This window comes from Equus quagga, chromosome 3, assembly GCF_021613505.1.
Source record: "Equus quagga isolate Etosha38 chromosome 3, UCLA_HA_Equagga_1.0, whole genome shotgun sequence".
Taxonomy (NCBI): domain Eukaryota; kingdom Metazoa; phylum Chordata; class Mammalia; order Perissodactyla; family Equidae; genus Equus; species Equus quagga.
In genome coordinates, this window is record NC_060269.1 from 38,800,009 (window position 1) to 38,822,259 (window position 22,251).

The 22,251-nt window shown below is 38.2% G+C and overlaps 1 protein-coding gene across 9 annotated transcripts in view; it reads left to right on the top strand.

Annotated features, from left to right (window-relative positions):
- FHIP1A (FHF complex subunit HOOK interacting protein 1A) overlaps positions 1 to 22,251 on the top strand; it is a 220,458-nt gene that overhangs the window by 109,951 nt on the left and 88,256 nt on the right. For all 9 annotated transcript variants that reach the window (XR_006887927.1, XM_046656304.1, XM_046656303.1 and 6 more), the window contains one exon: positions 19,104 to 19,317. Coding sequence is in view for 8 of the 9 variants with exons in the window: in XM_046656304.1 (XP_046512260.1) it covers positions 19,213 to 19,317 (105 nt within the window). In the remaining variant the exon portion in view is untranslated. The remainder of the gene's footprint in view (positions 1 to 19,103; positions 19,318 to 22,251) is intronic.

The following is a 22,251-nucleotide window of genomic DNA, read 5'->3' on the forward strand; positions in this document are numbered from 1 at the left end:
ACGCTGTTTTCCTCAGTTCAGTAAGCTAATTAGATCAATCACATGTTTTTGTTAGCAAGCTCTGGCTGCCTCTTTAAAACAAGGGGTAAATCAGCTTGTTTTTGTGCTGGGAGATGTTATCAGATGTGGGCTCTTTGTCAGTTTTAGCCATTAGTGGGTTCTTTATCTTGATTTTGTAAATAGCCACTTCCTTTACACAATAGATGTTGATGCTCTATGATTTCTTGCTAATCACTTTAGTCACTTACTGCAGTACACCTCGGTCACCAAACGTTGCTTATACAGAGTACAATGTTGTGCGATGTGTCGTTTTGTGCTTCAGTTGGCTAGGTTTTGAAAAAATGTTTTACAAATAAGTAATTGCAGTAGACATTTCACAAAATTTATAGAAATCAAAATAAAAGGGAATGTTTCTTGTCTGGCCCTCAGTCGGTTGTGAGATGTGACTTGTTTCTCTCTTTTTTTTTTGTGCTCCCAGTATTGGGTTCCTAACTTCTCTTAATTTTCCCTTCAAAGCGTTTTTTATTTATTTTTATTTTATTTATTTTTTTTATTTGCCCAGCTCTACTTTCTCTTTGTGCTGTCACCTGGCCCAGTCCCTCATCACCTCACCGCCTGCTTTGTCTATAATCTCTCTCTGTCAACAGCCTCCTTTTGACTCATTCCAATGTATTCTATGTTTATCTGCCAGACTAATTTCCTTACATTCCTCTGTTGTCTTGTTACAGCTTTGCTCAGAAATCTTTATCAGCTCCCAATTGCCTAATGAACTAGAGCTTTAACTCCCTTGCCTGGCTTTCATTATTCGGTTCCATGCACTATGTCAGTGGTAGTTCCCCTACTCTTGGAAAGTAAGTCATCTGCCCAGGGTAAGCTTCTTTACTGCTCTCTACAGGATAGTGCCATAGTTAAGAGCATGGGCACTGGGGTCATATTAGCTTGAGATCAGATGCTGGTTCAGCCACTTGACAATCTGTGCCTTAGATTTCTCATCTATAAATCGGGCATGAGGATAGTTTCCTTCATAGAGGTGTGAGGTGTGAGTAGTTGTGTATCTGACACAGTAAGAATTCAGCCAGAATGAACTATTAACGTATTATGCTTGTGTAGTCTAAAATGCCCTTCTAATAATTACGTTAGTACTTATATGATGCTTACTCTGTGTCAGGCACTGTCCTAAAACCCTTACTTACATCAATTTGTTTAATGCTCACAAGAACTCTATGAGGAAAGAACTGATCCAGTCCCATTTTATAGATGAGAAAACTGAGTCTGAGAGAGTTTGAGTGACTTGCCTGAACTTACACAGTTGGTAAGTGACAGGGCTAGGATTTGAATCTAGGAAATCCAGCTCTAGAGTGAAAACTCTTATGCACTCTTCTATAAACCTAAATTCTACTTGTGAACTCCTCCACACATCGCTTCGGCCACCCAGCCCATAGTGATGTCTCCCCGTTTGAACTCTTAATGTATGTAATAGGCAGAATAGGTAAGTACTTGCTTAAGTCCTCATTGTTTTGTATCCTTCAGCCCTGTATATGTACAAAAATTCCTTTGATTATAGAGTTATTACATGCTAAAATAGAGAATTTGGAATATGGAAACATCAAAGAAGAAAATAAAATACAGCTGGAGGTAACTGCTATTCACATGTTCTCTCTCCACCTAATCTTATTTATAAATATTGTACATACACACATGATGATATAGGGCATATATACACATTATATATAATTATGGTCATGCCATCTACGTAATTTTGTATCCTGCTTTTCTTAACATTTATAGTGTGAGCATTTCCCTCTGTCATTAAGTATTATTCCAAGTCACCATTATAATGAGTGCAAACAATTTAATCATTACTTAATTTGTCTACAGTAGACATATTGTTTACGTCACATTTTTAAATGACTGATAAACATTTCTCCAGTTAAATAGGTCATAGGTCATGGGTTTAACAAGGACTTCTGGTATGTACGGTATTGGGAAACTCCAGGTGTTTTACTGTCCTTGTTGACTACTTGTTCACTGTTCTTATCGATCAGTAACATTTCGATTAGTCATTGATAATGTGATAGTTGATCCAGGGCCATAGTCATGGCTCAAATTGCACTAAACCCAAAGCACTTTTTGGTCCCCAATTCATCAGCTCCAGCAGCTCCAGCTACTCCATGGCTTGCCCCTTGTTCCTTTAGTTTAAAAACTGCGTGGTGACTCTTTCTCTAGGTTGGCAGCTCTGATTAGAGTGGATTATTTCTACTCAGAAAGTAGGAGAAAATAATTGTGACATGCTTTTGTGCTGGGGTGCCATTGATTGGCTGGACGTTGTCCTCTGAAGAATTGTCATAAAGGACTGCTGGCCATCAGTTGCATCCTAAACTGTGTGAGAAGTGGCAGAAGTACCTGCAGATGCAGTGCTGGAGATATATTAGAAAGAAGGTCTCTGAAACAGTCAGGGTACACTTCTCTACTTTAGTGTGTAAATGGCAGCTCTGAGGCTAAAGCTCCAAGAGTATCTAGTCAATGTTCTTTGAATTTTCTTAGACACTTTTTTTCCTCAACAAAATCTTCTATGGAAATCTAGACTATGAATCTGATAAAAGCAGTGAATTGACACAGAGAGTTTTAATAGTCATTATTTTTTAAATGCCTCAAGTGCTGTTTCTCCCAAAGCTGTTGGGCTCTTGCAGGCACAAATAGAAAAATAGCTAATAGTAATAACACACTTTTATTAGTGTTTGCAATGAGAAATACACTGTGCTCAGCACTGACTTGCAGTGTCACATTCATCTCCCTAGCAGCCCTTGGAGGTAGGCACCATTGTGATCACCTCTGTTTTACAGATGAGGCCTTAAGCTTATAGAGGTTTAATGTCCTGCCCAGGTTACATGGCTAGTAAGTGATAGAAGTTGGACTTGAACCTGGGTCTCCCTGACTAACCAAACAATGCCCTTTATTGCTGATCTAGTGGGATCTCAGCACTGGATGCCACAGGATGTTGTCATGACCTTCCTGAGGTCACATTTCTGGTCAGTGCCAGCACCAGGATTGGAACCCAGGAATTCTGACCCCTTGCCCCGTGTTCTTTGTGCTGTACCATAGCGACAACTGCTTTGGAAATATCAAAGTTATATTTAATAAATGAGCTAGCTTCCTGGAAACACAGTTCCCTTAATACAAAATGTAGTATAGGACACGTGTCCTTCTTTTCACATAGCTTAAGAATAGTTTTTTTGAAAGAGACACGAACGTATGTTAAAGTAGAGGGGGAAAATGTCTCTTTCCTTCTCCATCCTCTCCTACTCTCTCTCCCGTAATCAGATGACTCGAAAAATCTTTGAAAAGGGTTTATTTTTGAAAGAAAAAAGTAGCTGGGTTAATTTATTTGTTTTATTCTCCAGGTTGTTGGTATTTATTTATTTTCGATTTGCTAAATCACCTACCAATCTAACATAAGGGATAAATGCTTTTTAAATGGTAATGTAAGCACATAGAATAAAAGCCACTTTTTGTGTTAAGTTCTTAAGATTGGTTTGGGAATCATTTAGAACTATAAAAGACTGAATATTGGAAAATATTGATTGAGCTTATTGAAGCAGACTTGGTATTGTTTTTGTTAGTTTGCCTAGCAATGGTGATGTTCTTTCTCTGTTTGAAAGCATGTAACATTTTAAAGAATTCTTATTTAAAAAAAAAAAGACTTTCTTTCTTTTTAAGTGTCTTGAATAACCTTAGATATGGAGTTTATTGTAGTTGACTGATAGTGCTGGTTGCAGGTTGTCCTGGAATGCAGACTGAGATGGAGATTTTGCATGCAGGAGTTTGTTAGGGTGTGTTCTTTGAATCAATCCCCGTGAAGAGAGAAGGAAGCAGGACCGGGCAGAGAGAGATGCTGGACTGCCATAAAGTCTCAACAAAGGCCTGGGCTGACCCTACAGAGAGCTCTGGAGCTGTCCTGAGGTGGGGCCAGGGGGTCACACGCTCCCTTAGTATAGGCATGGATATGGCCTGTCTTTAAGGGCAGAGCGTAATCTTGGGCAAAGTGGCTGTTTTCAGCAGAGGGCAATTTCTAGAGTGGGCTGACAGCCAGCAGCACTCCTAGCAGCTGGCAGAATAAATCTCTTGGTCCTGGAAGGACTAGGTGGATGTCACAGCATCTAGTACAGTGCTGTTAACTCTTGAAACTCAATAAAAGGTTAGAGGAAGGTGAAGAGAAGGTCATCGGATAATCTTTGTGTGATGAATATAGTCTTAAGGTAGATGAGTAGTTGTACAAGATGTAATCTATTAACAAATCCAGTTTTCCCATGTGTGTTAAGAAAGTTTGATACATAACCCTATAAAAATAGAACCATCACTTTTCTTATACGATTTACCTAATTCACGATGTGATTTATTCTAGTATTAAATTCCAAATCTAGCTAAGTTGCAGATCCTTAAATTGTTCACACGGGAATGTGCTTTGTATTATAATTATCCAAGGAAAAGTCTTGGACTGTGCTGCATGGAGAAGATGAGCATGAGCCACAGAAATTTTACACAACCAGGAGCCAAATTGCAGAATCCAATCCACAGAGAGGATTTAATATAAGAATTAATGGCTGAATTTTTATTTAAAATATTGCATGGTTTTGTATTTTATAAACAATTACAGAAAAACACATACAGTTATATCTTACTTGGCTAATCTAAATTGTATACAAAAAACTGCAGTAGATATGCAACTGAATTTGTGGGCTGCCCCTCATATTATTGATCAGTTTATGCCATATGAAAAAGAAAATGTAAAAATGTTTTGAATCAGCATTTTGGGTAATGCATCTCTCAATAGATAGAGATAGCCCCTCTCAGAACTAAAGTGATGAATCGGGATATATTAAATGGCTAATGTTTAGTGCTTTTTTTCTTTTTACTGATAGGATAATCAGTTTTGTTCATCTTTCTAACATGTGTTGGAATTACTAACCAGTTGGACTTTATTTGCATATCTAGATCTTAGGTGAACAGGAAATTGCAACAGCATCTCCAGGGGCTGAAACCTCAACTTGTCTAACTAGCTGTTTGAGTGATACATTGTGATATTAGCAATGACTAGTTGACTAGTGTTTACAGCTTCTTCAAGCCATTATTTTGTCATCCTCAAACTTCTAATCCTCCTAAAAGTTAGATTTGTTATGGGTACAAGTTCTACGACACTGTTGTAAAACAAAGAAACAAACAAACAAATGGAGATATTTCATTAGAGGCTGGAATGCAGGAAATTACGTCATATTTTTATCAACACACTTCTCATTTGATTAGGTGAATTGCTTCCTTGTGTCACCATCAGATACATTCTTATGAAGGAGCTCCTCCTTGGTGAAGCCATTCCTAGTTCCCTCTCCTAATCAGGGCTGTAAATTGATTCCTCCTTCTTCCATCCAGTCCTCCTAGTCCTCTTGACTCTGCTTCTTACTAGCCATGTGACCAGTCACTTTTCTCTAAGCTTCCATTTCTTCATCTGTAAAACGGGGATGGTAGTCCCTACCTCATTGGGTGGTTGTGAGAATTAAATAGACAGTTTAATGTGGTGCCTGGCACAGAGTAAGTGCCCGATAAAATGGCAGCCCTTCTCACTGGTGGCTACTACCACTACTTGCCCAGGCAAACATCTGCCCTCAGTGAGCTGCTTTTCCTCCCAAGGCCTGGGGCTGGATCTTATTCATATCCTTCACTCTGTACATCTGGGGCAGTGGATAAATGCTTCTTGAATCACCTGTGAATAACATAAGATGTGATCCCTACCCTCAAGGAGACCAGAGTCTGGTTCTGAAATAACTACAACACAAAGCAGAAACATACCACCATTGGGAGATGTAGTTAAACTGAGAGGTTTAGAGAAGAAAGATATTAATAAGACAGGTTAAGGCAGGCACTTGGTAGGTGTGCAGCATAATGTTTTGCAAACACATTCTTCAAAGGTTTTGGGATGCTGAAAATTTTTGCTGAATAATACTGGTCATGTTATATTTCTACTCTGAATTCTTTCCCCCTCAACTTTTAATGACAACTTGTTCTTTGAACTGTACATGTAACAGGGATGGACAGAGTGTTCTTTTTTAGCTCAGGCAGGTGGAATAAGATCTGAGGGCGTCTGTTAAATGCATCCAGGTCCTTTTGACACTTTAGCAACCATTTACCGAATGTATCTCTCATCATTTACACTGGGTGTGCTGTTATGCTGAGCATATGCTAATTTCGTATACTTGGTTGTAGTTAGTGTGTGTAGATAATTTGGACATTTTTGCTTTTCTAAAATTTTCATTATATAGTTAGTCTATTTAATGACTTAGAAAAGATTCTTTCTCCAGAGAGAGCGCCAAACTAGAATTAATTATTTCTTAATCACATTCTTTTGTCTAGCATGTTCTGCTTCCTGGTTCTCCCCCCAATCACATAAGCTAGATGTAGGAGAGAAATCACAAGGGGCTGTGTTCACACAGTTACTTGTTTGATTCCCCTAGAGGCTCTGGCTCTTTGATCTTCTACTAGTGTAGCTCCTCTGATCTTTTATTCTGTAAGGTGTTTGTGTCTCTGTATGATGGATGTTTCACTGACCCGAGTAAATGGAAGAAAATTTTCTCCAGCCTTTAAATGTATTGCTTTCCTTGTTCTTTCAAAAAACACACTTTTCTTGGGTAAGAACATTTTAGAGGCATTTGGCATCAAATCAACAGAATTGTGGCTTTTAATGGAATTTGAAGCACAGAGAGGTGGTAAGAATCCATTTTTGTTTCTTTCTCCTTGACTATACTCCTGTCACACAATAAGGAAACAACTTTCCTCCTCCTCCTCCTCGTATTTTTTGAAACAAGAATATCTGGTTTCATTGAATTTTGTACTTTGGCTTTTATTGTCACTTTTCTTTTTCCCTTGAAGGGGAGGAAAAACTCTCAACTGTGTACAGAATAAATTAAATTATGAGGAAAATAGTCTATGGACTGAAACAAAATGAACTGAGTTTTGGAGCTGAACCTAAGCATTGCCATGATGTTGTAGGTAGTCGAAGCTGTGATTCAGAAACATATTAGTCATTTTGATATACTGTTGATTTGACTAATTACCCCGAAGGCTGGCTGGCAGACTGAATTGCTAAAGTTAACTAGCAATTTTGATCAAATCAACGAGTAATTATAGTTTTGTGCAGGCAACAAATATAGAATACTGATTATGTTAGACTAAAGAAGATGTTATTGTGATATAATCCTATAAAGTCTTTAATTCCAGCATTACAGCACTTTACTTTTTTCTTGCTTTAAGGCTTAGATTCTCAGAACATGCTATAGAAAAAAGTTGTGGCAACTTTTTGGAGAGAGTCTTTGTATTCTCTCAGTAAACAGTGTATGTGTGAAAGACTCCCTGGTGCTAAGGTAAATACTTATATTTTAACTGTACTTTAATTATAATAAGCATAGTTTTGGAAACCCTCAGAACTAATATGGCCAGATTTCAAGTGCAAAATTCTCTTTAGATTTCTCACAGCAAGAACCTAGAAATGAACAATTTGTATGGCAGAGCCAGAAGTTATTGCTACCAATTTCCCTACCAGTTCATTAGATAAATACTAACATTAGCATGATCAGGTCTCCCTAAAAGCCCAAATATTTATATTTGTTTGATTCTCATTCTATCATTATCCTTTTCCTCACTTTTGAGAAGTCTTTCTACAGAGTATGATGTTTATTACTGAATTTCTAATTGGCAGTGTTTGTATGCTATATCTGTGGGTATAAATTTAAAATATTTTTGAAACAGAGGCATTTACTTAATGGAAAGATCTATCTTTAATTTTACTTGAGTTGTCTCCTGGATGGTTTACCTATATTAGATTCCGTTTCTATGAGAGCAGGAAATGTTATCTACTGGGAACTTAGTACAGATTTGCTGTATAATTAGTTAACGTTTGTGCAGCTCCTCCAGGGTAGTAATTCTGAAGAACGCTCCAATGTTATGTAGTCACTTTATCCAGTTTATGTGTTCTTGACCAAAAAACCAACCAACCAACCAACCAACCAACCAATCAGAAAGAGAAGAAGAGAACAATAATTTAAAAGGTTCAGATAATTTTGAGTTTATTCTTGGGGGATTAGATGTATATCTCTTTACTTGTTTGGTCCCAGTTTCTACCTGCCTCTCATGGTGTGAGTATCTCCTTGTGCTGAAAGTAATTCTTGTGTTTGAAAGACACACATTATTTTTTGTGTAACCTGATCCCAAATGCCTATTTTTTCGTGGGGTACTCAACTAGTTCTCCCACTTAATGAGAAAAAATATGTTGATTTCCAACAAGTGCTTTGCTAAAGGGTATTTAGTAGTAATTTTGAGTATTTGCATGTCTTGCATTGTGCACCGACATTAGAACCAATCTCCAAGTAAGTTGCAATTCCATTCTGATAGTATTGAGTTAGGTCATCAGTTTTTGGTAATCCTACAGGGAATAAAATGGAAATAGATTATTATGGATATATATGTTAATATTAAATAAATTATTGCCAAAAAACGGAACTAGCCAGATTCCTCTTTTACTTCCATACTCTTCCCTGCAACTCCTGTGATTTGAGAAGTTAATTAGCTCTAAAGTACAGGATGCTTTCGAGGGGAAAGTAGGAACCCTTGTCTGCTCTTCTTGCTCATTGTTTTCTACCTGAAGCACCAACCCTAGGGAGAAATAGTGCCAAATACAAAATTTATCTGAAGCAAAACTTAATTTAAGACACTGTCGTTGATTTTTCTTTTCTTGCTTTTTCTTTCTCTTTCTTTCCCTTCTGTACAAAAGTCATCGATACACACATGTTAATTTAGTGGAGCAGAGTTTTAATTAAAGAAGCGTAGATAGCCTGAAACCATTCAAGACTGTGCCAGTCACTCTAGAGGCAAGTGTGGATGAATAGAAGCAGAATATGGGAAAGTTGTGTTCTACGTAGTTGCTTCAGGAGGCTTATAGATAAATTAATGCCTTCCTCCCCATGAGGACAGCCTCTCTGCAGGTCTGCTTGGGGGGCTGGCAGCCATCCGATCAGTAAGCCATCCTTGCTGCAACAGAGGAACTGCTTAATGTAAGTCGTTTCAGCTTTTACTTTTATTTCTTGGAAAAGCATCACAGTAAATCTAAATTCCAGACCCCCAAGCAGAATTAGAGCCTCCATTACTCTTTGTTAATGGCAAATTACACATGACTTTTCTGTTATAGAGTCTCTGGAAAGTCAGCAACTAATGATCATATTCAATGTCTGTGGGCAGAGCTAGATTTGTGTTTGTGTGCATGCACGTGTGTGTATCTCCTGCACAAGGAGAGAGAGAGAACGTACCTCTCATTGAGGTGCAGCACTGCTCCATTCAGGAGTAACCAGTCTCTCACCAAGTTCTGTTTCAGAATTCCACAGAATGATGCTTGTGGCAAAGTGAAGGCTTTAGAGCAGCGAGGTCAGTTGTTAATGAGTACAATACTTTTAAAAGAGAAAGTTTAAGAAACTTATTTACAGGTGCATAGTGATCTTTGATTTTCAGGGCAAATGTTGGTTTGAAAGAATAGGCTTTGTACAAGTCGAAAAAAAATCCTATTAAAAAAGCCCAAATAGTTAAAAAAGTTGTAGTGAATAGTGGTGAAACTGCTCAAGTATAACTACAGTAAATTGCAATGCTGGAGGCTTTTTTGGATATGAGAAATCTTCATGGTGAGCTATATTTGCTTTGAGTGATTTTGTTTTTTCTTAAAAAGAGGCCCTTAAAAAATTGTTGAGAACCTTGGGGACCCCTGGAACAGGTCTTGGGGAACTCCAGGGTTCCTCCAACTACGTTTGGAGAACCATTGATCTAGCCTGACAAAAACTTTGGCAGATGGGGCTGGCCCTGTGGCCGAGTGGTTAAGTTCGCGCGCTCCGCTGCAGGCGGCCCAGTGTTTCGTTGGTTTGAATCCTGGGCGCAGACATGGCACTAATCATCAAACCACGCTGAGGCAGTGTCCCACATGCCACAACTAGAAGGACCCACAACGAAGAATATACAACTATGTACCCGGGGGATTTGGGAAGAAAAATGAAAAAAAAACCCACAAAACTTTGGCAATTTCCTAGTAACTTTCCAAATTCCTAGAGCTATGAACCCCATAAACCAAAGGTAAACAATAAATTTAATCCAATAAGTATTATTGCACAATAATATTAAAATAAGCATTAAAAAAGTGGTCCTTAAAAATAAGACTACCACTCTTCTGAACTCTTTACACTTTGCTAGCATGTCATTTTCATCCATATTTATTCCACAGAACGTTAACTCATAAAACTACAGGTGTAGTTGGTCTTCCTTTGCATGTTTCCTTTTAAATATTTTCGAACATCTGTGGTCATTATAATTGATTCGAATAGCGTTTTATATTAAGGTACTCTTTTCTCCCTCCTCCTACTCATCAGGCTATCATCATTGTGCAGGCACTCTCCTTTCATATTGAGATGAAGAAGAGACTCCAAGTCCTCTGTAGTTGCTACCCTTAAGCTGAATTTAGGTATTTTCCTTTTCTTTAGGGTGTTCTTTTGCTTTTATTTTGTTAAGTTAAAGAAGTGTCTTCGCTAAGTAGTACATAGACATGGTACCAAATTAAAATAGTGAAGAAGGGTACACAGTGAAAAGCAAGTCTCCCTGTCCCCCCATCTCCAGCCATCTGGTGCTGCTCTGCAGAGGCAACACCTTAGAGTTCTTGTGGCTCTTCACAGAGATCGTCTCTGCATTTACAAGCTTAGAGAATAACACATTGCATTTTTTTTTCTTACACAAATGGCATCATACTATACTTGCTGTTCTGTACATCTCCTAACAGCCTTTCCATATCGGTGCATTCAGAATTGTGTCCTTTTTTTTCAATTGTCACATAGTATTCCATTATATGGAAGTACCATAATTCATATAACCAGACTATTACTGATGGACATTTAGGATTTTCCAGTTGTTTGCTATCTAAACAATGCTGCAAAGAACATCTAGGTAGAAAGGTGCTAGTAATTAAGAGAATGTGTCTGGGTCAGACCCCAGGATATTTGTGTGATCTTGATTAGACCAGTTCCTTTACGTCTCTGTGCCTCAATTTCCTTATCTGTGAAAGAGGGGAATATGGTTCACAGGATTGTTGAGAAGATTTAATGAGTTAATGGTGTAATGTATTTAGAGTAGTACCTGGCACAGAGAAGTGCTCAGTATGTATTAAGTCTAGCAACAGCTGGACAACTCAGTATGCCATTTTGTAAGGTGAAAGTGTATTTATAGGATAAATGCACAGACCTGGTTTTGCTGATCAAATTTAGTTTTGAAGACTATTGCCAAATTGCTCCCTGTAGGTAGAACACCAATTTATGCTCTCTCACCTGAGGTGTATGAGATGCAACCCATTTTCACTTCTCTTAAGTCACCTCTTGATATGTGTAGATCTGGACCTTGATTGTATACTACTCAAGCCCATGTAGTTGTTGCTCAAGGGGGAGAGATTTCAAGTTAAAATTTTTTTCCCACTGAAATTTTTTGCTTCTAGAAGATCTTGCTTTTTATTTTTATCAATATGACATCTTATCTTGATGATAAACCAATCATAGCAATAATATATATGTGAGTGGTAAACTACTTTAAACCTGTAGGTTTTTATTATCTACTTCTAGAATCTTTTACCTGCTCATAGATGAAAAAAATGTAGTCTTTTAGATCTTGGGATGATAGTGGTACCATTTGTTAGAGGGATTATTATCTTAACGTGTAAGGAAGTCTTACATTATGTTTATGTTCATAAAATATAAAGAAATGTGAAATTAGAACTTCATAGTCTTAGGTTACCACAGACGTGCTTCTATTATTCCACCTGCCTGAGGGCGGGATACCTGTATCAGTTAGCTCAAGCACGAGTGGTTTACTGCGTTTCTGTCATGTTTATAGTACACAAAGGCACCTAGCTCTTCATGGCCCGTTTCATAGACTGGTGAAGAAAGGTGCTTTGTCCTAATTGGCATAGGGCATGTTCTAGAGACCAGCAGATTGTTGACTTCTGAGCCTGTTGCTAACATTAGAATAATTGCTAGTCACTCTGATGCCTCACGCTGCGGTGTTATGCGTAGGAGAGGAAGTGCCCAGCCGGCCATGAAATTTGTAAGGCACGAGGCCTGAAGTGATTATTATTCAAGAGCATGGTTACTCACAGGCTGGAACAACCCCCAAGCTGCTGAAACAGAACTTTTTGTTATCACTGAAGTCACAAAAATTTCACAGCTGTCTCTTCAGAACTGGCTGGTAGCCTCTGTTTTGGGACTCTTCATGGTTTTAACATGAATGCATCTTTTTTTTTTAAGATTTTATTTTTCCTTTTTCTCCCCAAAGCCCCCCGGTACGTAGTTGTATATTTTTAGTTGTGGGTCCTTCTAGTTATGGCATGCGGGACGCTGCCTCAGCATGGCTTGATGAGTGGTGCCATGTCTGCGCCCAGGATCCAAACTGACAAAACCCTGGGCTGCCAAAGCAGAGCGCGGGAACTTAACCACTCGGCCATGTGGCCGGCCTCATGAATGCATCTTTGAAGCAGCTTTTAAACTTTTTTGAAGGCAGGCACTTCATGGACCCTTTTTGGAATTGGCTGAAAACTATAGCCACCTCTCTCCAGAAAATATGCCCACAATTTATGAGATTCATAGCTATAAATGGAATATTGTTGTTGCTCCACTCATTGCACTTAGGACATCTTATGCCATGCATGGCTGAAGGACATTTTCGGAAACGAGGCTTTTCATGTTGTTATTCCAAAAGGGAGTCATCGCAACATCTTGATTACACTACAGGTTGCATATCTGAAAATTTCCACATGAAGGCATTTGAAAGACTGCTGTAGGGAGCTAATTCTGATTGATAGAGCTGTCAAGACAGGTATTAGACTAAATAGCATAACTTCCCAAAGGTATCTACCTTTCCAGAGAAAATGACCAAGACATGTTGGTCAAAAACTTAAATATTTTTTTTCCCAGAAATGTTTCTTGAGAAGAACTTCATTAGCATCAGAAGAAGTCTTCTTAGAGAAATTCAGAGCATCTACTTCAAATTTCTGTTTTCAAATACTACCCCACAGAAGTTGTCAGATAATCTTATTTCTGCATTTGCCTTAGCTAAATTTTAGGGTTTTGTGGCAGAAATCTTAACTGAGTTGTTCTTAATAGCTTTCAACAAAATAGTGATGTGAAATGATGGTACATACTACCAAGATTATAGTGATTGATTGAGTTGTTGAGGAGACTTCCTCCAAGAATGGTCCAGTTTTCATGTTTCAACAAATCACTTTGTGTGTATAAGAAACTTCTCTGTTCAGTCACCAATGAGCTGGTGTCTCAACACTTGCTATAATTTTTACATTCCAAGTCCTTGCCAATAGGCGTTTAGTTTCTTAAGTAGCCTTAAATATTAAGTCCCCAAACAAATTTCAGGTAATGAATTTGCATATTAGTTTTAATTTTTCTTCTCCATTTATTCTGCTTATCAGTCAGTTGCATGGCACTTGGGTATGACCTGGTTGGCAGCCTGTTGTAATGAAATTAAGATGTAAAACATGGTGGAATTATTTCATGGCATTATTAAGAATTTTCCATAATCTTGGTACTTTTTTGAAGCAGGCATTTATCAAAGCCTGAAACCGTTTGGAATGTACGTGTTGGAAGAATTTTCTTTGTACATGCTCTGTGTGTTAACTGGTGACCTACAGCTTGGGGGGACAAAACAAGCTAGTGCTTTACTGGACGGTGAACAATGAATGAGCCAGAGTCAAACTATGGGAGGTTGAAGGAGGCTTTGCAAGGTCCAGAAGAATCAGGGGCTGTTAGATGCCTGCTTTCTTCTCCACAGCCCGGCATTGCCATGTGATATGACAGCGAGAGAGAAAAGGAAACTGGGCCAGAGGATTAGAGCACAGGGAGGATTTAGGTTTAACAGGATTTTATTAGGCTCTAAGTAGAGGTTATGTGAGGTAGTTTGACCCAAAATGAATTCCCCCCGCTGCTATTAGTTATAATTGAGGGCACAAGGTGCCCCTCTCCAGGTGTTCCCAACATTTGAAGAGTCTTCACCCTTAGATGGAATTTTACATGATAAGCACATTTACAGTAATAGACTTTTTATGTATTTAGTAGCAGCCAATTCAGGGCATTCCAAAGTGCATTGGAAACAGAGTTTTTCTACTGGCAGTTGCTCAGAAAAAAACCAACCAACCAACCACGAATTATATATTATATTTGAGGGTGATTCCTGTGCTTTGGGTTCCGTAGGTGAAATATGCTTTAGTCATTAAAAGATTACAGATAGAATCCCATTTACAACTAGAATTCAGACAAAGATTTGTATATAATATGCCGTTATCCTTCTTTAATGGTTGTCTGATTATCCTTCCCCAATTACTATAACATTTGCAATAAAGTACATAAAATTATGACTTTTGAACTGGGAGAGATCTAAGAAATAATCATTTAGTCCTAACTACCCTCCTAAGCAAGGTTCTAAACCAAGAGCCCTATTTTTACTAAAGGTCTCACAGCTACTTAGAACTGGAACTAGAGTCCTGGGGTCCTGTCTCCCAGTTCAGAGCTGAAGTCCCTAAGTAGGGGCTTCAGCTTTTCTGACTTCCATGCTTAGAGGACTGAGCTAAAAACTCTTAGCCCTAACCCTTTGTTCCCCGCTTTAAATCCACCTAAATTCTCTATCCATTTCAACAAACCAACCAGAGAAACATCAGGAGGGAAGAAGGAGGAAAGGTGGGGAGGGAGCCTGCCGTGTCTTTACATCAAGTTCAAGACATCACTTCTGCTTTGGTAACTCACTATGAAAAGACTCAGTTTTGCTTCCCTTTTATCTCTAGGCTTCTCGTACCTGTGGTCTTGACCTTACCTTTCTTCTGCCCCTCTCGCTCCATCAAAATCCTTTTTTTTTTTTTTGTATATTCAAATTCTTTATGTTCATTGATTCCTTCCCATTAGGCCTGCAGATATGAACACTTTTTCCTTAATAAAAATATTCCCTTGGTTCTGTCTCCCCTTAAGGTAACCATCCATTTCTTTCTTAAGGAATTTTTTTCTAATCCGTTGTAAGAGGATATTTTGTTTAAATAGATAAAAGAATTGAAGGATAGTATGATATGATACGTAATTCAATGCCACAATGTTTACATTGTAAATTCAGTCTGATAAAGAGGGATACATTAAACTACAGTCATTGGTAGTTCAGGAAAAAAGGTGGTTTTGAGACATTTATAGTTTTCCTAAGTATTGTAGTTTTCGAAAGAGTCTGAAATTGGATAAAAATGTCTATTTGGGAATGAGATTGAAGGAATTAAAAAAAAAATTTTTTTATTGAGGTCATACTGGCTTATAACATTGTGTAAATTTCAGGTGAACATTATTATATATGAGTTTCTGTATAGACTGCATCATGTTTGCCACTGATAGTCTAGTTTTTATCTGTCATGACACGTATGCGTCCCTTGACCCCTTTCGCCCTTCCCTTACCCACTTCCCCTCTGGTAACCGCCAATCTGTTCTCCTTATCCATGTGTTTTTTTGTGAGGGTGAAGGAATTTTTATATTGGAAAGAGGTGTGGTCTGTATGACTAGAATCTAAGCTTTTATAATTGTGTGGTATATTTTATAATTCTGTGATATGGAAGCATATGCTTGTGCTTTTTTCATCGTCAAATAAAAGATATCACATACTTTCAAAAAAGGGCAAATAAAAATATAATTCTTATATCAGTTATTTTTCTCTAACAATAATATAATAGAGTTTTTCTTTCCTTATTGATGGAAAATATTTTTATATATAATATTAGTATGATATAAAATGTGATTACTCAGTAATGGCTTTGGACGTAAAAAAGTCAGTTCTGTCTTTGCAGTATAGAATCTGTGCTGATATTTCAGGCTGTTATACATCTATTTTGATAGCGCATCTCTACACTACTGCCAAAAAACTCAACAACCACACCACAAAACCACATGCAATCACTGTTGGAAATAGAGTCTTTTGGGTATTTTTGGGTGTTGATTGTTTGAAGAAAGAGAAAATCACTCATTAGAGTCTGAATGCTTTATAGAGCTCTCTCTCAGGCATGAAGTTTGAGTCGATGTGCTTGTGTTTATTTATGGGAAGAACAGGCTGACTGGGTGCCAGGAGTGGCAAGTTTTAAACGTTCCCAGCTTCAGACACCTTAGGCTGAAGAGAGCAGAGGGCAAGGAAGGGGGAATGTCCAATGATGCCGTGCTCATGACGCAAGCACACATTCTAGTGACTGCAGCCTCGTAACCTACTCATGGCTTTTTGCTTGATTTTGTCCTTCTCTATTCTTCACGTGGGACTTTTAGCTGTGATCTAAGAGTTAAATTAAAAGCTTGAAGTGGAAAAATGCAAAAAAGGAAAAAAGTAAATCCTGATAACAGGCAAATGGAGAAATATATTGAAAACCTTGGTGCTTGAGGAAATATGTCCTTAGACATCTCTCCTAAATATGGAGCCATCTCTTTCAGTTTTATATTACCCTGGGAGCCTGCCAGTGCTTTAATGCTCTAACATAGGAATAAGAGAGAGAGAGAGTGGAAATATCCAACTCTTGGGTCTCTGGGTGTGTTAGGTAGTATTTTCGTTTCTGTCATAGTTTCTCCCTTCTCAAACGTGGCTTGCTTGACTTGCCTGACATTCCTGGTTTCTCTCCCAAGTTTTCTTTACAGATTTTTTTTTTTTCCTGAGGAAGATTTGCCCTGAGCTAACGTCCGGGCCAATCTTCCTCTATTTTTTAGTATGTGGGCTGCCAGCACAGCATGACCACTAACAGAGTGGTGTAGGTCCGTGCCTGGGAACTGAACCCAGGCTGCTGAAGTGGAGCGTGCTGAACTTAACCACTAGCCCACCGGGGCTGGCCCTTCTCCCAAGTTTTCTTCATGTTGTGGTTTCTATATTCATGACATATTTAGATTCTTCAGGCATCTGCCTCAAAGGTATGATCAGATAAGCATCAACCAAGTGAGAAGCACTTTTCTCAGAGAAAATACAGATTCCTTAAGGGAATAGAGCCAGGGATTATAGACAGGAGAAAGGAGAATGTAGTTTTTTAGAAAAAAACACTGGACTGGGAATCAAGAGACTCACAGTCTATTTCCATCAAAACTAACTTGTGAGTTTATGACCTTAGCTAAGATATTTATCCTGTTTGTAATGCAGTCTCACTATCTGAAGATTGCGTGTAAAATCCCTTTGAGAACCAACTTAGAGGATCTTAGAGAGCATGTTTCTTGATTTTGATTTAGATGCAATTGGCATGATGTATGCTCCCCTTGTACCTTTGAAGAAGAATCTGAGAATCCTGGAGCTGGAAGGCAAGGAATCTTCTACTTTTTCAACCTCTGGGATAAACAAAAACATTGATTTTCCTCATTATCATCATTACATCATCTTAGTAAAAGACCTTTGCATTTTCACAGAAGTATCCTGTTTAGGACAACGAGGAAGTTGAGTCAGAACTTGTTTTATCTCTCATCGCTTAAAATAGGGCTGCACATTGAGATGTTATCCATAAGGGCTAGCCCAGCAGCCAAAATGAGATGAAGAGGCTGGCTGTAGGATCCTACAGAGTTGTGGGGACTGGAAACTCATACCCTGCATGCGTGGGGCGGCCACTCCTGATTTTTAAAACACCAGATAGGTCCAACAAAACATGCCTGTCAGTGGCAAAGGGCCATGGTTGGCAGTGGATGGTGTCTTATTGAAAACAACAAATTTGTATTATTAGGAATTATATGTTTTAAAGATCCTTCAATGTTGAATGGTTAGCCTCCCATTTCCCAATAGAGGCACTTGTTTTGAATATTCCTTAACTATTTTCCAGTGTTTAATTCTACTCCCCACAAAGAACTTGACCCGTAAGTCTAACCTGAATCATCACCTTAAGCCCCGTTTCCCACATTTTATTGTTTGTAGGAGTAACAGTTGATCAGTGTTCTCCTTGTAATGCCTTTCATATTACTCAGTTGAAAATAACCATTTTTGTTTTTTGTCTTTTGGCGTTAAAAATCTGGAAATTTTATCATGGGTTTTGTTTTCCAGTGCTCTAGTAATTATAATGTAATTACTTTTCTCTGAACACTCTCCAATCTGTACACTAAAAAAATAATATTTGAATTGTACCCAGTCCTTTTATGGGCTGATCAAACTGGTGAGATAATACCACTATCTTATTGCTTCTGTCAGCAAGTTGGCACCACACAGCTGGATCGTGTTCACTGTACACTCTATGCCCTCAATATCTTTTTTTCTCCCTGCGGGCTACGTTGTAATCAGGCTTTCTTCGTATTTTATCCACATAATTCATTTTTCATTTGTAAGTGTGGTACTTTGTACTCCCACCTAGTAAGCACTATCTTGTTTTTTAATGGATCTTTTCTATCTCTGATTTGTCAAGGTTACTTGGAATTCTGTTATTTTTCAGAAAAGCTAGAAACCTTAACTTAGTCTGTAGCCACAAAATGACTGAGAATGCTTTCAATTTCATTATGACAGTCATTGATTAAAAAAAAATTCAATAATATTGGACCCAGGAGTCTGGGTGCTGTTTTATAACCACCCCAAGTTGCATCAAGCCATTTATTTCTGTCACTATTAGCTAATGTTTTTCCTGTTTCTGGATGTTTTTAAACTCCACAGACATTGGCATTATAGGTTCTTACTTGATTATAGAAACTAGATTTGAACGATTTAGAATTATAACCTAGGGGGTTGTTGTTGGTGGTAGTGGAGAGAATAAACCCAATAATTGTTTAAGTTATGTGGGCACCTTTGGTAGCATCATTATTTTATATTTTTAGTAACTTAGTATATTTAGTATGTTTTAGTATATTTTTAGTAAGGTGAGGGAAAAATAGAGAAACCTTTGGATTGAGTAGAAATGTCTATCCTGTAGATAATTTGTTCTGTGTTGGATTTCGAAAATGTCTATACTTTGATTTAAATTTAATAGTGCCCTGTTTAACATATGAACATAACAAGATGCATTTTTTTTGTTATTGTCATTACAGGTTTTGGAAGGTGAAACGTGAAGAAATGTGATACTTGAAAGTTAGTGACTGCTTGCCAAATTTTTGTGAAGATTAAATATGACTTAGAAGCATTGATTTATGAAGGTTTATGATGTCATCAGTTGCGACAGAAAGCAAACTCCAGCAGGCTGTGAGCCTGCAGGGAGTTGACCCAGAAACATGCATGATTGTATTTGAAAACCACTGGGCGCAGGTAATGTATGAGTTCCACCTTCTCTGCTGGTCTGCGTAGCCCCAGAGTCCATCACACTGAACCAGAGTTTCCTACTTTTGTGACAGGTAACTAGGCTTCCAGAAACATAGTGAAGAAATTCTTTTCAGGTAGGAAGAAAAGCAATTTTCTCTTCTTGTTTTCCTAGAATATATATGTGGTTAAAAACCACGGTTTTCACAAAAGCAACTAGGGAACATGTATGTTCCTCAGATGTTTTTAGAAGAATAGCAGTTGACCTTAAATTTTTTTTTTTTTTGCAGATTGGTACCTGAGCTAACATCTGTTGCCAATCTTCTTTTCCTTTTTCTTTTCTCTTCTTCTTCCTCCCAAAGCCCCCCAGCACATGGTTGTATATTCTAGTTGCGAGTGCCTCTGGTTATGCTGTGTGAGACACTGCCTCAGCGTGGCCTGTTGAGCGGTGCCATATCTGTGCCCAGGATCTGAACTGGTGAAACCCTGGGCCGCTGAAGCAGAGCGCATGAACTTAACCACTCGGCCACAGGGCTGGCCCCCATGACATTAAATTGACTTTTACATCGCTTTGCAATATACTTGACCGTGATTACAGCCTCTCTCCTTCTCTCCTCCCTGCTGACTTCCATCCAGTCCTTACACTCTACCAATGCTAAAATACACATTTATTAAATATTTACCAAGTGCTGTGTTGAATACTTCAAAAGCCTTATATCATTTAATCTTCTCCACAGTCCCGTAAGGCCATTAGTGTTAGCTTTCTCATTTTACAGATGAGGGAATGGAAAATTATGGAGGTTAAATAATTTGGTTGAGGTTATGCAACTAGTGAGTTTCCAAGCGAGTACTTACACCTTGGTCTCTTGACCTCAAGACCTGTGTGCTTGGCCTCTGTGCTCCGCCATGTTTCGGGCTGATGGTCCCTGTGTAATTTAAGGAAAGAAGATGCCTGGCAATATCTGAATTCATTACAAAGCTGACTATAAAAGTTTTTTGATTATTCATCTGACTTCTCTGTGACTCTTCTCTGATCTGCTTGTATGTATAATTGAGGGTTGAATGTTCACAAAATTTACCAGCTAACACCTTTCCTCAGGGAGTTTGCAAGTAGTAAAATAAATAAAATTGGCATTCTTTACTATTGTCCAACATTGCACTCCTCAGGTGAGCTGGAAAGTGGCTATTTATGTGACAGTTTTTTAATGACTACCCAGTTCCTTCCTGTGGCCGGAAACAGCACCTGGGTTAAAGCACTGAGCCTGTAAATCACAGCAATTCCAGGGAATACAATTTAGATCAAAACCAAAACCAGTTCTGCTTCTGGGCCATTTACGCTTTGTAACTTCTTGTCCCTATCCAGTGTAAAGCTTCCGAGATTTTTTATGCATTTTCCATTCTCTGATTTTTACTGTTAGAATCTTAATGGGTTTGCTCTGGATATTAAGAACACATGTGCTTTAGCAAAGGGAAGAAAGTAATTCAGGAGTTTTCCAGATAATTAGAGTAATTATCTTTGGCTTTGCACTTTTATAAGCATTTTAAAGCACTGGCTCCAGAGTGGGGCGGTGAACCCCACGGGATATTATCGCCCCATAGTCCATTGGGTATGGGAAGAATATTTTAGAAGCTCTATTTCTATCTTTATCTTTTAAAAATTTCTATTTTGTGTTTATAATGTACATAATATATTAGTATGTGTATGTATTTTAATTTATTTCATTATCTGAGCTCAATTTTTAAACTGGTAGGAGCTCATCGTCAGATGTTTTATATGAGAACATTTTCAGCCTCAGTCATTTCATTTGGCTGAAGGAGTCTATCATTCTAATATTATTCTTTGCTCTGGGCCCTGTTTTATTTGTTTGTGTGTAACACCTTTGATTGTAATCATTCCTGCTGGGGTCTCTGTGATGTAATCCATTTAGTATTCCGTACCACTTTTCAAAGACACAGTGTATCATCAGCCTCTTGATTTTATGTAGGTGGATCATTTGCCCTGTCAAATTCTATCCTGGGTAAGCTTTTTCCTGTTAGAATGCTGTTATAGCGTCTTAATTCAGCAATATGTGAATGCTCTTTTACATTGGTGAAGGAGTAAGTAGTGGTCCCAGAATCATATTATTCATTTCCATATCCAATGTGAATGATTTCCGCATTATCAGACGTGTTGGGTTATCTGAAGCATAGCGCCCCCCTTTAGTGCTGATGCATAACACCCTCTGTTTAGTGAAGGAAAATACTGAGTTGAGGGTAAGGATAAATTTATCACAGGAAATGGTGTTTAGTGATTAAACACTTCTTTTTGTAAAGCGGGGGCACTCTTGGTCTTACTGTTGTTTCAGCCATTTCTTTAACTTTGGGAAAGTTTCTTACTGTAATCTTTAGGCTTGATTTTTCCTTTTAAGTAAATCTGGAAAATACCCTCAGTCTCTGTCTACTTCCAAAGGCTCTTGAGGGCCTTTCTATTACCTTTATGAATAAAAATACTGATTGAAGAAATTCATGTGGATGTCAATGTGGTTACTGTTGAATGGAGATTTACTGAGTCCAAACTTCAGGTACATCACTGTAGGCATCACAGGTGGGACGCAGGAATGTATAAACCTTGGTGTGGGCTTTTAAAGAATGTATAATCTAATTTGGATGACAATGTGAGATGCAGTATTACAAAATGAATAATAACGATTACAGGAATTAAGTCAAGGGAAGGGTCTTTTATGGATGGAAATGGCCTGGGAAATGGAGAATGTTAGCTTGACTGTGGGCAAAGGAGGTTTTGATGACAGAAAGGAAAAGAACGTTTTAGAAAAGGGGTATTGGGAACAAATGCTCAGCTTAGCTTTTTTGGATGTTAAAAAAGGGCAAGGAAGCCTGGGCAAGGCAGAGATGTGGGGCTAAGTGTGAGATAAGAATGGAGACCTTCAGTTGATAGGAATAAAT